General features: G+C 43.7%; 1 protein-coding gene across 2 annotated transcripts in view; it reads left to right on the plus strand.

Moving 5' to 3' along the window:
- Positions 1-14,073, plus strand: part of TENM1 (teneurin transmembrane protein 1) — a 413,249-nt gene that overhangs the window by 312,478 nt on the left and 86,698 nt on the right. For both annotated transcript variants that reach the window (XM_056859258.1, XM_056859259.1), the window contains one exon: positions 961-1,193. In XM_056859258.1, coding sequence (XP_056715236.1) covers positions 961-1,193 — 233 coding nt within the window. The remainder of the gene's footprint in view (positions 1-960; positions 1,194-14,073) is intronic.

The raw sequence follows: 14,073 nt of genomic DNA on the forward strand, positions 1-14,073 counted from the left end.
GTTTCCAAGGTCGCAGTCCTAGACATACGTGGGAGTGGGACTTACCTTGGTACAGGCATGTGTAGAATAGAAGATGTAAATTGCCTGAACAATCAGTGATTTGTAAATCTATATATGTGTGGTCTGTTTTTAATGACATTTTAATGCATTTTATACATCACCTCAGGGACTTCTGCTATATTCACAGATACTAAAAATACAATAAAAGGTGATTTAAAAACTAAAAATAAAATATTATTGACGAGTACAGTGCACACCAGCTCGCTGAGTGTAATTTTAGAACTTACTGCTCACATATGTAAATAATGTGATTTAAAACAAAAATACATCTTTTAATCTTCACAGTGAATCACTTTGATGTGTGAAGTATGTTGTGCTAATTCACACCTAGGTGTTTTGATAGCTTTCTTGCCTTTTTATCAACGTATTAAGTCGCGAAATATTTCCCCTTTTTTCATACCCTTCAGCTTACATAAGGACCAAAATTGCTAGGAGTGCTTTTTTCAGAATCCCTTGTATTTATTTGTTTATTTACTTCACTTATGCCCTGCCTTTCTCCTCAATGGGGAGTGGAAACAGCTAACATCATTCTCCTCTCCTCCATTTTACCCTCACAACTATCCTGTGAGGTAGCTTAGGGTGAGAAAGGGTGAACTGGGCCAAGTTCTTCCAGTAAGCTTCCATGGCAGAGTGGGGATTCGAACCTGGGTCTCTCAGATCCTAGACTGACACTGTAACCGCTATACCACACTGGCTCTTGTAGTGCTGTAGACTGTAACTTTTGTACAACTTACAAATTTTATTCTTGGGTTTGTTAACATTCGACATTTGTAGAAAATGATCACTTTTTGAAAAATCTTTTGTGAGGAGGCTAGGCAGTGTGTTTAAGCTCCAGAAGAAAAAAAGAAAGCATATTAGATTATTATTAATTTCAGTCTTTATTCTTCCCTGCCTTTTCAGCACAAGTCCGGCTCACAAGTACTACCTGGCCGTGGACTCTGTATCAGAATCTCTTTACTTGTCTGATACCAATACCAGGAGAGTTTACAAAGTGAAATCTCTCAGCGAGACCAAGGATTTGGCTAAGAACTATGAGGTGGTGGCAGGAACAGGGGACCAATGCCTTCCTTTTGACCAGAGTCACTGTGGAGATGGAGGGCGGGCTTCAGAAGCATCACTTCACAGTCCCCGAGGTAAGAAAATAACACAAAGTGAACCCATTATCCTTCAACGCAGTACTTTAAAAAAAAAGTGTTACAAATAAAAATGAAAAAAATATTCAGTAGCTCTATATTTTCCTATAAGAGCTACAACAAACATGGGCTGTAGCTCAGTGGTAGAGCATCTGCTTGGCATGCAGAAGATCCAAGGTTCAATCCCCAGCATCTCCAGTTAAAGGGACTAGGTAAGCAGGTGATGTGAAAGACCTCTGCCTGAGACCCAGGAGAGGTGCTGCCGGTCTGAGTAGACAATACTAAACTTTGATGGACCAAGGGTCTGATTCAGTATAAGGCAGCTTCATGTGTTCATGTGTTCATGAATGATTTATTCCAGGGGAGTAGCTGTGTTAGTTAGAAATAACAACAAAACTTGTGGCACCTTAAAGATAAATACATTTATTATGGCTCATACTTTCATGATTCATGGCCCAGTTAACCTGATATATGAAATTTAGGTTGCAAAAAGAGGTATACCTAGAGCTACAAACAGTAGAAAGACTAGTCTGAGGTGTTTCAAAGAGTTGGGTTTTTTCAGGTCAAGGTGTGTTAACATTCCCAGCACATTCCTGAGCTCTAAGGGCGAAAGCCCTTACGAAGCCAAGAAGGCACTGTGCCGGCATTCGGGGGGGGGGGGCCTGCGCTGGTGTCCGGGCAACTTACACCAGCGTAAGTGGTCTGAACGCTGGCAGGAAGGCCTGGACACAGGGTGCTGTCATGGCAGCACCGCCCCGGGATGCCAATGGGGTCTTCTGCTGGCTTCCCACTGCCGTCAAAGCCCACGCTGGCATCCCCGGAGGCGTTCCTGGGACTTTCTGGCGTCGGGCTGGGGGAGGACCCACCTTTAGGTGGCCTCCAAAGCCCTTTTGGGCCAGGAATGCCACTTTTTATTTTTGAGAGATACACCACCTTTTTAGGTGGCGTATCTCCCGTGCAAACATATGAAGGGTTTTTCCCGTGCAATCCCTATGAAGGGATTTTTCACACAGCAGGGAGGTTCCTATGCGGTTCCTCTCAGGAATGCAGTGTAAATTGCAGAGTACAGATGAAAACAAGATGAAGTCAAAAGAGTAAACAATACCGTCAGGATGGGTATGGGCCACTTCCAACCTTTGAAGAGTTGGCAAAGTAGGGTGACTCTGAAGCCTTGTACATAAACCTGTAAGGAGGGGCAGTTATTTTTGTGTGTGAGAGCTAACTGCTCGAAGTGCCCATTGAATCTAAGTCTGATATTGTTGAATCTGCATATCAGCTCCAACCCAACGTCTTCTCACTGAAGTTTCCCTCTGACACTTTTCTCCTGAAGTGCTATATCCTTTAGGTCTGTTGCTGAATGTCCAAGGAGACTGAAATGCTTCTCCGTTGGTTTTGGAATGTATCCGTGTTTAAAGTTGACTTATTTAGAGCATAAATGTCATTAGAGCGTGTACATAAGCCCTTGATGGCTAATATTATTGAGTCCTGGGATAGGGTTACTTGATATCGGCACAGAGTTGGCACTGATTGAATCTTTAATTTAAAACACAGTCTCACAACATTCCCATTCTTTAATGTTCCCTCTGGTTGGCGAACAGAGGAGTCTGAAGACGAGTCATTAAAACCCACAGCTTCTATGGAAATTGTCTTCCTTCGGTAGAACAGTAATTTCAGATGCTTGTAGTTCCACTTCCCCATGAGTTCTTCAAGAATGTAACTCCATTGTAACTCACCTGTTCTTCATGATGAATTATCAAAGGTTCATAACCATATAAAACACCCAGGATATTCGTCAACATTCGGCATATAAAGATCCATCACTGTCGTCTGTCGGCTGCGCATTGCTCATTTGTCATGTCAGTAAGCCTTTACATCACTACAGTTCCATTAACTTCTGTCACTGAACATGGTAATCCTCTGAAAACATATTTGGACTAAAGAAATTGGCATTATTTCCTCTACTTTTATTTATGTAGCTGCTGGAGCTTTGTGGCTCAAGCTACTACTGTCATAAATCCACATGATGCTATGAAGCATCAGTTGTATCGAAATGAATCTTTGTAGTCATATTAACCATGTGGAATAGAAGAGGAAACCGTGGTGCCTCTCCTACTAACTACCTACTTGCAGGATCTTGATAGAAAGTGTAGCTATCCCTCCGTCAGGTGTGGTGGTTTTGCACGTTGAAAAATTAGACCGGACCTCTGACCTAGCAAAGAGGATGGGGGTCCAGCTTCAAAAGTAGAATGGTACAGGCACACTGATTGAGTTCAGAAGCCTCCCTCCACCTGTGGATTGCCTCCCCACAACTCTGTGCCAGCCCAGACTGTAGCCAGAGAGTCTCGGGTTACCTAAAGCGGGAGGGCTCAACAGCAGGCTGAATGTGGTCACCAGGAACGTAGAGTTTTGCCCAGAGCTGGGAAGAGGAGTCAAAGTCGGCACGCAGGAGCAAGGTTAGTAGTCCAGTCCAAAGGGTCAGAATTCCATTGAGTAGTGTCAGGGAAGCGTCAACAGCAAAGTCTCAGGCTCTTTTGCAAGATTGCTTTTGCAACGCTGGTTTGTCCTAGGCAAGGCTTTAAGCTTGTTTCTGCTTACCTCAGCCTTCATCCTCCAAAGACTCACAGTTCTCCAAACATCTCCTTAGTGTTTCTAAGTGGGCACTGCATCTTTTAGCCTGAAGCTCTGCTCTGCCCCATTGCCTGTGATGTCTAACTACTTCAGGTGAGCTGGGTAGGTCATGGTTCTGCATAGTCACAGCTGGAGCTGGGTCATCGAAGTGGGGTGGTTCTGCAGCCACTCTGGAATCCTCAGCAGGACTGGTGTGTGGTTCTTCCTGTTTGGGTTCAACTCTCGGCTGACTGAGGTTCAGGGGAGACTGGTTCTTCCTGGCATGGCTCTCCCTGTGACGATTCCTTGCCTGGGCCACAACAAACTCCTTTTCAGGCTTTCCTCCCCCCACCCCACCCCGCTTCCAGCTGAGGCTTTGATGCCTAAAGGGTCCTTGGCTGAGCCTAATGAGCTGCAATAAAGTGAGGTCTCTTGCCCGAGTTTTCAAATTTGAGATAAAACAAGTCCCTCAAAATGTGGGGAAGCACAGGGAGAGAGTGAGGCAACCTCTGACGGTTGGAAATGGCATGCACAATCAAAACAGACCTGAAGTCGTCAGAAGGGTGACCGCGAGGGAAGCAGCCATGCATGTCATAGTTGAACAAGGATTTGAACCCATTTCTCTTTATCTGATACTCTAACCATTACCTCACACTGGCTCTCAAGTTCAGTATTCATATGCAAGCTCGATCCACAAAAGACACACACAAAGACAATTTGCCTCTGCTAAGCGAAACCTGGTCATGGAATTGAACCGACTTTGAAAAACAGCTCGATTGTGGAAAATGTTGAACATCATTAGTACTCAGTACAAGTCATGTGGAGTGGAGGGTGCCGAAATCCTTGCAGGGCGGAACTCTAACTGTTCTGCTTCTGGCTTATTAACCTTCTAGGGTACTGCAAATGCCTAATTAGGAGCTGTGAGGAGAAGTTTGGTTTTTCACTCTGGCTCAGAGCTAATAAAGGAAAGCTGTAGATCAGTAGAAAGTCCAAATGAGCTGTCAGGTAGTTGGATGTACACAGCATGCAAGAACCTTAAAAATAAAAAATACCTAGCTTGCAACAGCTTGTAATTATAGTCAGTAGTTTTAACGTGTCTTTAATGACAGAAGGTAAGTGTAGAATAAGCACAAATAAGATGTTAATCTTCAGACTGCTAATTAATGTAAGAAATCAATTCTAAAGATAGGTGAAATCGAAGGGTGGTTTCTTTTCTTTCTTTCTTTCTTTTTAAAGACCCTCTTGCTGGAAAACAACAGTCAATATATTGTTGGTGACTGAAATTGATTATATCCAATTAACGAACAATTATCTGTTGGGTCTTATTTACTCATTGGGGGTAGAGTTCAGAGGCAAAAGGTAGTTGTTGTTTTTCAAAAATACCTATGTAATTTCTAACTACAATCCCGTGATCAGTTATGTGACACCAAAAAGTTTGATGATAATAGTGTTGTTAGCAAGAAATTGGTAAGCTCCTGATGATAGCTTCTTCCAAATGGCCTGGGAGAAATTGACAATATTGTAATAACTGAGGAATGAACCCCGCTGTTTACATAGGCCAAATTCCTGTTGATCATCATCTGCTGCAAAAAACCTAAAATGCATCTGCTCAACCTTCTTTGGAGAGTGTGATAAATACTGTATTAATGTTAGAGAACATTAAAAAAGAGACATTACTAAAAACCTTGCAATTCAGTAAATATCTTGTCTTAAACAGCAAGCTATGATATCAGGGCCCTGACCTGGATGGCCCAGGCTAACCTGATCCCGTCAGATCTCAGAAGCTAAGCAGGGTCAGTCCTGGTTAGTATTTGGATGGGAGACCGCCAAGGAAGTCCAGGGTTGCTGTGCAGAGGAAGGCACTGGCAAACCACCTCTGTTAGTCTCTTGCCATGAAAACCCCAAAAAGGGGTCGCCATAAGTCGGCTGTGACTTGCCGGTACTTTACACACACACACACACACACACACACACACACATGATACCAGGAGGCTAGGGGGACAGACATTATCCAGAATACCAGACATTTAAAAAAAACCTTCTTTTTCTGTTGTTAGCATTTTATGGTATTCCCTCACTTAAAAATAAATAGGACACAAAAATGTATTAATGATAAGTTAAGCCTACATTAAATTTCTCAAACAGTTGTAATTCTTGTTTGCGTAAATTTAGAATGGACTAGTAAAACAGTCACAAATATATGTGAAATCCCTCTAGCCTTGGAATGAGTTAGCTAGATACATAATTTATCTTAGCTAATGTACTTTTGAAAGCATCAATAGAAGAAAACTTCCTATTTAAAAGATCCGTAAGCGGGGGATATATGCTGGTGTCATCATAGTTTAAGAAGTTCTAGCCCATGTGAGTTTCTTTCCCAGGGCTCTCAGAGTCTGTTTCCCCCCCCCCTCACCCACCCACCCAGGATAATTTCTAGGAGGTACAAGATTCTTTGACCAGTGTGGTCTAATTAGCCAGCGTGGGGACAGTGGGGACACTTCGCCTAATAATTCCACCCTCCTCAAAAAACTAAAAAGAGTAATGAGAACATAAGAAGAGCCCTGCTGGATCAGAACAGTGGTCCATCTAGTCCAGCGTCTTGTCTCACACAGTAGCCACCAGTTCCTCTGAAGGGCCAACAACATGGCATAGAGGCCAAGGCCTTCCCTTGATGTTGCCTCCTGGCACTGGATCCAGAGGGTTACTACCTCTGAACATGGAGGTTCCCTTTAATCACCATGGCTAGTAGCCATTGATGGATCTCTACCCTCCAAGAATCCGTCAAAACTCTTCTCCATGAGTCTAGATTTGTGAGATGAGATAAAGAACACAACCTTGTTTTCAGGTATCTTTCTTGTTTAAGTATGTGAAAGGGACAAGGAATAACATCAAGCAGGGATGGTCCCCACCTCTTCAGTTTGAGGGCTGAATTATCCTGATCATTCTGCACTCTCTTGCAAATTGGTTTCAGAGTTTTTCTGTGCCTAGAGGAGGTAAAAATCCATATCCTGTCAAGAACAGCTTTGTGAATGCAAAGGTCCAGGTGGTTGTGTGTTGGCTCGCAAAGGCTGTCATATAGAGGCTGGTGCAGAGTTGTTTTCTGTTGCCAAAGAAGGTCGGACCAGAACCAATGAGTTGAAATTAAATCAAAAGAGTTTCTGGCTAAACATGTGGAAGAACTTTCTGACAGTTAGGGCGGTTCCTCAGTGGAGCAGGCTTCCTCAGGAGGTGGTGGGCTCTCCTTCCTTGGAGGTTTTTAAGCAGAGGCTAGATGGCCATCTGTCAGCAATGCGGATTCTATGAATTTAGGCAGGTCATGAGAGGGAGGGCAGGAAGGTTTGCATCAGTGTTTGGCTCTCATGGTGCTTTCTTGCATGCCCAGGGTAGTGCTGGTCGCCTCTTTGGAGTCAAGAAGCAATTTATCTCCAGGCCAGATTGGCCAGGTATCATGGAAGGGTTTTGTTTTGTTTTTTTGCCATGTGGGCGTGGGGTAATGGTCACTGGGAGTGTGTGGGGGGAAGGTATTTGTGAATTTCCTGCATTGTGCAGGGGGTTGTACTAGATGACTCTGGTGGTCCCTTCCAGCTCTATGATTCTATGACTCATGGGCATAATTTGCATGCAGTGAAGCAGGCCAGAAAAAAATCTCTTTGGAAGTTACTTATCCCTATGAAGCAAGTGAGGGTAAGACATGAAAGCAACCATGTCTGTGGATAATCAGTGTGGATGCAGGCATGCTCTTGCATGTGCCGGCCCCAGGCACATCCCAGTTTTCACTCAGGCCCTGTTAAATTGCCTGGATGTGTCCATCGGTGATGAACGTCCTGCAACCTGGGCTGCCAGATGTTGGATGTGATTTATCCATGACTAGAATTGGACTGGGGCTATAATTTAAGTCCATGAATGCAGATATCGTGGGGAATGGTTTTCATGCTATGTGTAAGAAGGGAGGGAGGATGGGGGGGAATGCATACACAGTGAACACACCATATTTGTTCAAGTTGTGGCTTAACATGTTGTCTCAAATACTGAATTTAATCTGACAGGTTTTGGGCAACAGAACATGATGGCCTGTGTAGCTCAAGTACATACAAAGTAATGCATACAAAGTAATTTCAAAACCTGAGCAACAATGACGTTTGCTTTTATCTATCCCACCCTTGGAAAGTAATAAAAGATAGGATCAACAATCACTCACCTTTAAAATGTAACCCAGTTATATCTTATTTGTAGTTGTGAATTGATTGTGTATGTCTAAAGTGCTGTCAAGTCATAGTCAACTTATGGTGACCCCTTATTGGGTTTTCGAGGCAAGAGACTAACAGAGGTGGTTTGCCAGTGCCTTCCCCTGCATAGCGACCCTGGTATTCCTTGGTGGTCTCCCATCCAAATACTAACCAGGGCTGACTCTGCTTAGCTTCCGAGATCTGATGAGATCAGGCTATACCATGCTGCCTTCCTTTCTTAGTTGTGTATTATAGTAGACTATAAATAACTAATTGCAAAAAACGCCTTGTTAGTCCCTAGATGGCAGCTTTAATTAAAAGCACCAGACATGTTTAGAAGCTTAGAAATGGACGACGTGTAATTTTCTCTTTTACAACCATAAAATTAACCAATTTGCTTTGCTTTTCCTATTAAAAGTTTCATGAGAAACTGCAAGTTCTTCCCAAACACAGTTGGCACATTTTGTTTTTTCTCAGATCTCTCCAGTAGTTTGAGATGTTTTCATCTATTACTTCTTTGAAAGCTGAGTTAGAAAAAGTTCATTATGTGCAAAATGACGGACATATTCTAAAAGTACAAATAGAACATTTTGAAAGTTATCTCTATTGTTCTCTTTACCATCGTTACTTAATAAATTCTGACAAAAAGAATAAACATGTAATGAAACAGCAGGATTGATTAGCTGCTAGGTGGCATTTTAAACTAAAAAAAAAGATTTGCAAAAGAGTTCACTGTGTAGGTACATTGGATAGTGTAGTGGTGGGACTAGGTTTGGGGAGACTCTAGTTCAAAACCCTACTCTGCCATGCAAGCTCTCTGGATGACCTTGGGCCAGTCACCCTCTCTCAGCCTAACCTGCCTCACAAGGTTGTTGTTACAAGGAGGATAAAATGGAGGAAGAATAAGAGTTGGTTTTTATACCCTGCTTTTCTCTACCTTTAAGGAGTCTCAAAGTGGTTTCCAATCACCTTCCCTTCCTCTCCTCACAACAGGCACCTTGTGAGGTAGGTGGGGCTGAGAGAGTTCAGAGAGAACTGACTAGCCCATGGCCACCCAGCAGTCTTAATGTGGAGAAATAAATTTTAGCTGCTTGCAGAGGGGGGGTGGGATCATATCAACATACCATGATGTCTGTGTCTTAAATAAAACAAATAACCTCCTGTCTTGTGTAGTAATATTATTTACAAAGATGGAAAGGTTAAAATTACGGTAGAATTCTGAGGGTCATTAACACAGGGAATCACTCAGCGCTTTTCAAAACCAGGGCATCCACATCCTTCTTAAGTTCTTTAGTCTCTACAGATTTCCAATATTTCTCCATTTCAGTTACAACTGTTTTCCCCAGAACATCTCCACAGTTGCCAATGATATGCAGTTCAACATGAACTTTGCAAGGCAGGCTGCTTATAGGCCATAAAACTTTCTGTATTCTCATCAAAGAGGGGCAAGTTCCGTTTTGCAAACTGCCAGATGCGCACAGTCCTTATTTCAAGTAACTAAGCACTCTAAAATGTTAGCTCTTGCTGCAATTTTTTAAACGATTCAAGTAGGTATATATATTCCTTTTAATTAAGTAAAACACCACATTTACCTAATTTACATTCATTATGGCAGGTTTCCAAAAGAACTCACGATAATTCAGCCTGGAAAATGAATGGAAATTCAAACCAACCCACCATGAACATAATTAGTATCCTTCTCATTAAACTCAAGAAAAGCATTCAAAGATCTAGTCCCCGTCTTTTTCAAGGACAGGTGCTTCCTTCCCAGGCTTATACAGACAACACCTTTTAGCCAGGAAATTAAAGAAGCTTTATGTAATCACTTTCGGTGAAAAGTTTAATAAAAATCACATTTTCTTCAAATGTGCCATCAAATCCCATGAGTATTGACACAACCCTTCCCCCAATGCAGGAAATTGTCTATAGATCCAAAATACTTCTCTCTGAAGAAATATTATTCTTTCTTTGCCCCAATTACAAGGTTGCAAGTTTCTCTGTTGCAACTGTAGTGAGGGTTTCTGGACTATGACTAGTGTTGCCAATCTCCAGGTGTGGCCTGGAGATTTCCTGAAATTACAAGTTTTCTGCATTCAACAGAAAGCAGTTCTCCTGGAGAAAAGTGGCGGCTTTGGAGGGTGGACTCTATTATACCTCGAGTTCCGCCTTCCAATCAACCAGGCTGCCTGCTGACCAGCTGATGTCTCTGTGTCCTTTTCTGGGGAGTTTCCTGAAAGTGCCTAGGTGGCCAGTGCTGGAACCAGGATCCTGAATTTAATGCCCCTTGATCTGATCCTGTCGAGTTCTTCTCACATTCTTAATACAAACATCCTGGACTGCTTGCATCCAGCATCACTGTCCCCAAGCCCTACAAAGAAAGGCTGAGAGACCTGGGACTGTTCAGTCTGGAGAAGAGAAGGTTGAGAGGGGACATGAGGGGACATGATGGTCAGCAGGTAGAAGCAGGAAAGGGAGAATGATCCCCCCCCCCAGTGCGCACTCCTGGCGCAATACTGTTACTCCGGGTTTACTGTTACTTCTGGGTTTAGAGGGCCGCTCTAGCCATATTCTCTGAAAATTCGATGGTTTCCATAGAGTTTTCAAAGCTTATGGCTAGAGCATCCCACACTAAACCCAGAAGTAACAAACCTGGAAGTGACAGTGTTGCGCTGGGAGTGCACACAAACCCAGCCACACACCTTTAAGGAGTTTCAAACAGGCTTACAATCACCTTCCCTTCCTCTGCCCACAACAGACACCTTGTGAGGTAGTTGGGGCTGAGAGTTCAGAGAGAACTGTGACTAGCCCAAGGTCACCCAGCAGGCTCAGATTAGAGTCCACTGCTCTTAACCACTACACCACACTGGCTCCAGATGATCATTGAATGTTTCCCAGGAATTGATTCCAGGGTCATTCGTCCGATTGTGTTCTGCATTTTCTCCTTTTCTGCCAAGCCTGGCTTTATGTTTTTAATCTCTCAAATATCCAACAAAGCACATTCTCAGAAGGCTAAGCCAAAAGTCTCCTTTGACAGACTGTAACTATGGTGTGCGTGTGTGTCAGAGAGAGCATCTTCAGAGAAAATGCTGAATTTATAGGTTTAGATTTAGGAATCATCAGTGTGGAATGCAGAGCATTAGCCACAGTATGGTTGTAGTTTGGAATATAGGTTTGTTCCAGGAGCTTCCTAATGAATTGATACACTTTGTCGATTCTATATTTAACTGGTTTGTTTTTGTTTTAATAAATTGTGCTTTGTTTTTGCTGCATTTCTGGGTTTTAATAAGAACGTATAACCCTCTAGTTTACAAGGCCACGCTGGCTATTGTCATTTAACAGATAAGAGCCATCTATGTGGGATCTGAATGTATGGTCTTTTATGCATTGCTATTTCACTCGCTGTAACCCCTCTGATGACTTTGGGTCTTTGTTTTGATTACACAGGCAAGTACACGCTTGTGCTATGACAGCTAAAGTGGAACCATAAGAATGGAGAAAGAAGCACCTAGGCCTGCTGCCCATCTTATCCCTGATTCTCCTTGAGATAGTAAGCAAGTGTCTGGGCTGTACCACTTCAGATTGCAGGCAGGGGGGCTCACATGATTTTTAAAAAGTCTCACCATCATTGAGAGGCAGAATGCGGAACCATTTAGGATGCTGAGAGTGTAAGGCTATAAAGGGTGTCACTCTGCACTCTTATTCCCTGCCTCTGTGTTAATCTTTTAAAAAATTGTCTCATGCTAACAGTTCATTACCACCAGCTGCAATGACAAGAATAGGCTTTTCAAAAAAGGATTAGAGAAAGAAATGGCCTTTCAAGTGGCCATTATAATGGAACCTCCATGGCCAGAGGCAATATACTTCTAAATGGCAGTTGTTAATGTTACCAACCACAGAGAAGGGCTGCTGTCTCTGTGTCCTTTTCTGGGGAGTTTCCTGAAAGTGCCTAGGTGGCCAGTGCTGGAACCAGGATCCTGAATTTAATGCCCCTTGATCTGATCCTGTCGAGTTCTTCTCACATTCTTAATACAAACATCCTGGACTGCTTGTATCCAGCATCACTGTCCCCAAGCCCTACAAAGAAAGGCTGAGAGACCTGGGACTGTTCAGTCTGGAGAAGAGAAGGTTGAGAGGGGACATGATTGCTCTCTTTAAATATTTGAAACGCTGCCACTTAGAGGAGGGCAGGGAGCTGTTCCTGTTGACAGCAGAGGATAAGACTCACAATGGGGAGTTTACAGTAAGAGTTGTTCAACTGTGGAAGCTACCTAGGGAGGTGGTGAGCTCCCCCTCACTGGCAGTCTTTAAGCAGAGGCTGGACAAGCACTTGTCAGGGGTGCTCTAGGCTGATCCTACAGTGAGCAGGGGGTTGGACTAGATGGCCTGTATGGCCCCTTCCAACTCTATGATTCTATGATTCATTTGTGTCTTCAGCATGAAGAAGGGGGGTGGGGTGAAGAAAAATCCATGCCAAGTGCCTTTGAAACGACTAAACGCCAGCCTGCACAGCTGTCTGGCTGCATGTTTCCAAAGAATTTGAAGGAGGCTCTCCATTCCTACCTGTTTGCAGGTAAAGTGAGGGGGGAAAGTATTTGATCCCCTGCTGAATTTGCCCTTTTGCCCTCTGACGAAGAAATGACCAGTCCATAATTTTAATGGTAGGTCTATTGTAGCTGTGAGAGCAGAAGAATAACAACAGGAAACCCAGAAACCCAGAAGACAAAAGTCAGAGATTGATGTGTATTATAATGAGTGAAATAAGTATTTGATCCCTTTGCAAAAGATGACTTAGTACTTGGTGGCAAAACCCTTGTTGGCAATTACAGAGGTCAGACGTTTCTTGTAGGTGGCCACCAGGTTTGCACACATCTCAGGAGGTATTTTGTCCCACTCCTCTTTGCAGATCCTCTCCAAGTCAGTAAGATTTCGAGGCTGATGTGTAGCTACTTTAACCTTCAGCTCCCTCCACAGATTTTCGATGGGATTAAGGTCTGGAGACTGGCTAGGCCACTCCAGGACCTTAATGTGCTTCTTCTTGAGCCACTCCTTTGTTGCCTTGGCCATGTGTTTTGGGACATTGTCATGCTGGAATACCCATCCTCGACCCATTTTCGATGCCCTGGCTAAGGGAAGGAGGTGCTCACCCAAGATTTGACGATACATGGTCCCGTCCATCGTCCCTTCGATGCGGTGAAGGTGTCCTGTCCCCTTAGCAGAAAAACACCCCCAAAGCATAATACGTCCCCCTGCATGTTTGACGGTGGGGATGGTGTTCTTGGGGTCGTAGGCACCATTCCTCCTCCTCCAAACACGGCAAGTTGAGTTAATGCCAAAGAGCTCGATTTTGGTCTCATCTGACTAAAACACTTTCACCCAGTTCTCCTCTGGGTCATTCAGATGTGCATTGGCAAACTGCAGACGGGCCTGTACATGTGCTGTCTTGAGCAAGGGGACCTTGCGGGCTCTGCAAGATCTCAGTCTTTCACGGCGTAGTGTGTTACCAACTGTTTTCATGGTGACTATGGTCCCAGCTGCCCTGAGAGCATTGACAAGTTCCCCCCGTGTAGTTCTGGGCTGCTTCATTACCGTTCTCATGATCATTGCCATTCCACGAGATGAGATCTTGCATGGAGCCCCAGACCGAGGGAGGTTGACAGTTAGGGTTAGGGTTAGGGTTGTCACCTTCTCACCAAGCTGCTTGGCAATAGTCTTGTAGCCCAGTCCAGCCTTGTGCAGGTTTACAATCTTGTTGTCCCTGACATCCTTGGACAGCTCTTTGGTCTTGGTCATGGTGGCTAGTTTGGAATCTGATGGATTGATTGCTTCTGTCGACAGCAGAACCCTAACCCTAATCTGGCTGGTTGATAGGGGATCAAATACGTATTTCACTCATTATAATGCACATCAATCTCTGACTTTTGTCTTCTGGGTTTCTGGGGGTTTTCCTGTTGTTATTCTGTCTCTCACAGCTACAATAAACCTACCATTAAAATTATGGACTGGTCATTTCTTCGTCAGAGGGCAAACGGGCAAATTTAGCAGGGGATCAA

Source organism: Euleptes europaea, chromosome 13 (genome assembly GCF_029931775.1).
Source record: "Euleptes europaea isolate rEulEur1 chromosome 13, rEulEur1.hap1, whole genome shotgun sequence".
Lineage (NCBI taxonomy): Eukaryota > Metazoa > Chordata > Lepidosauria > Squamata > Sphaerodactylidae > Euleptes > Euleptes europaea.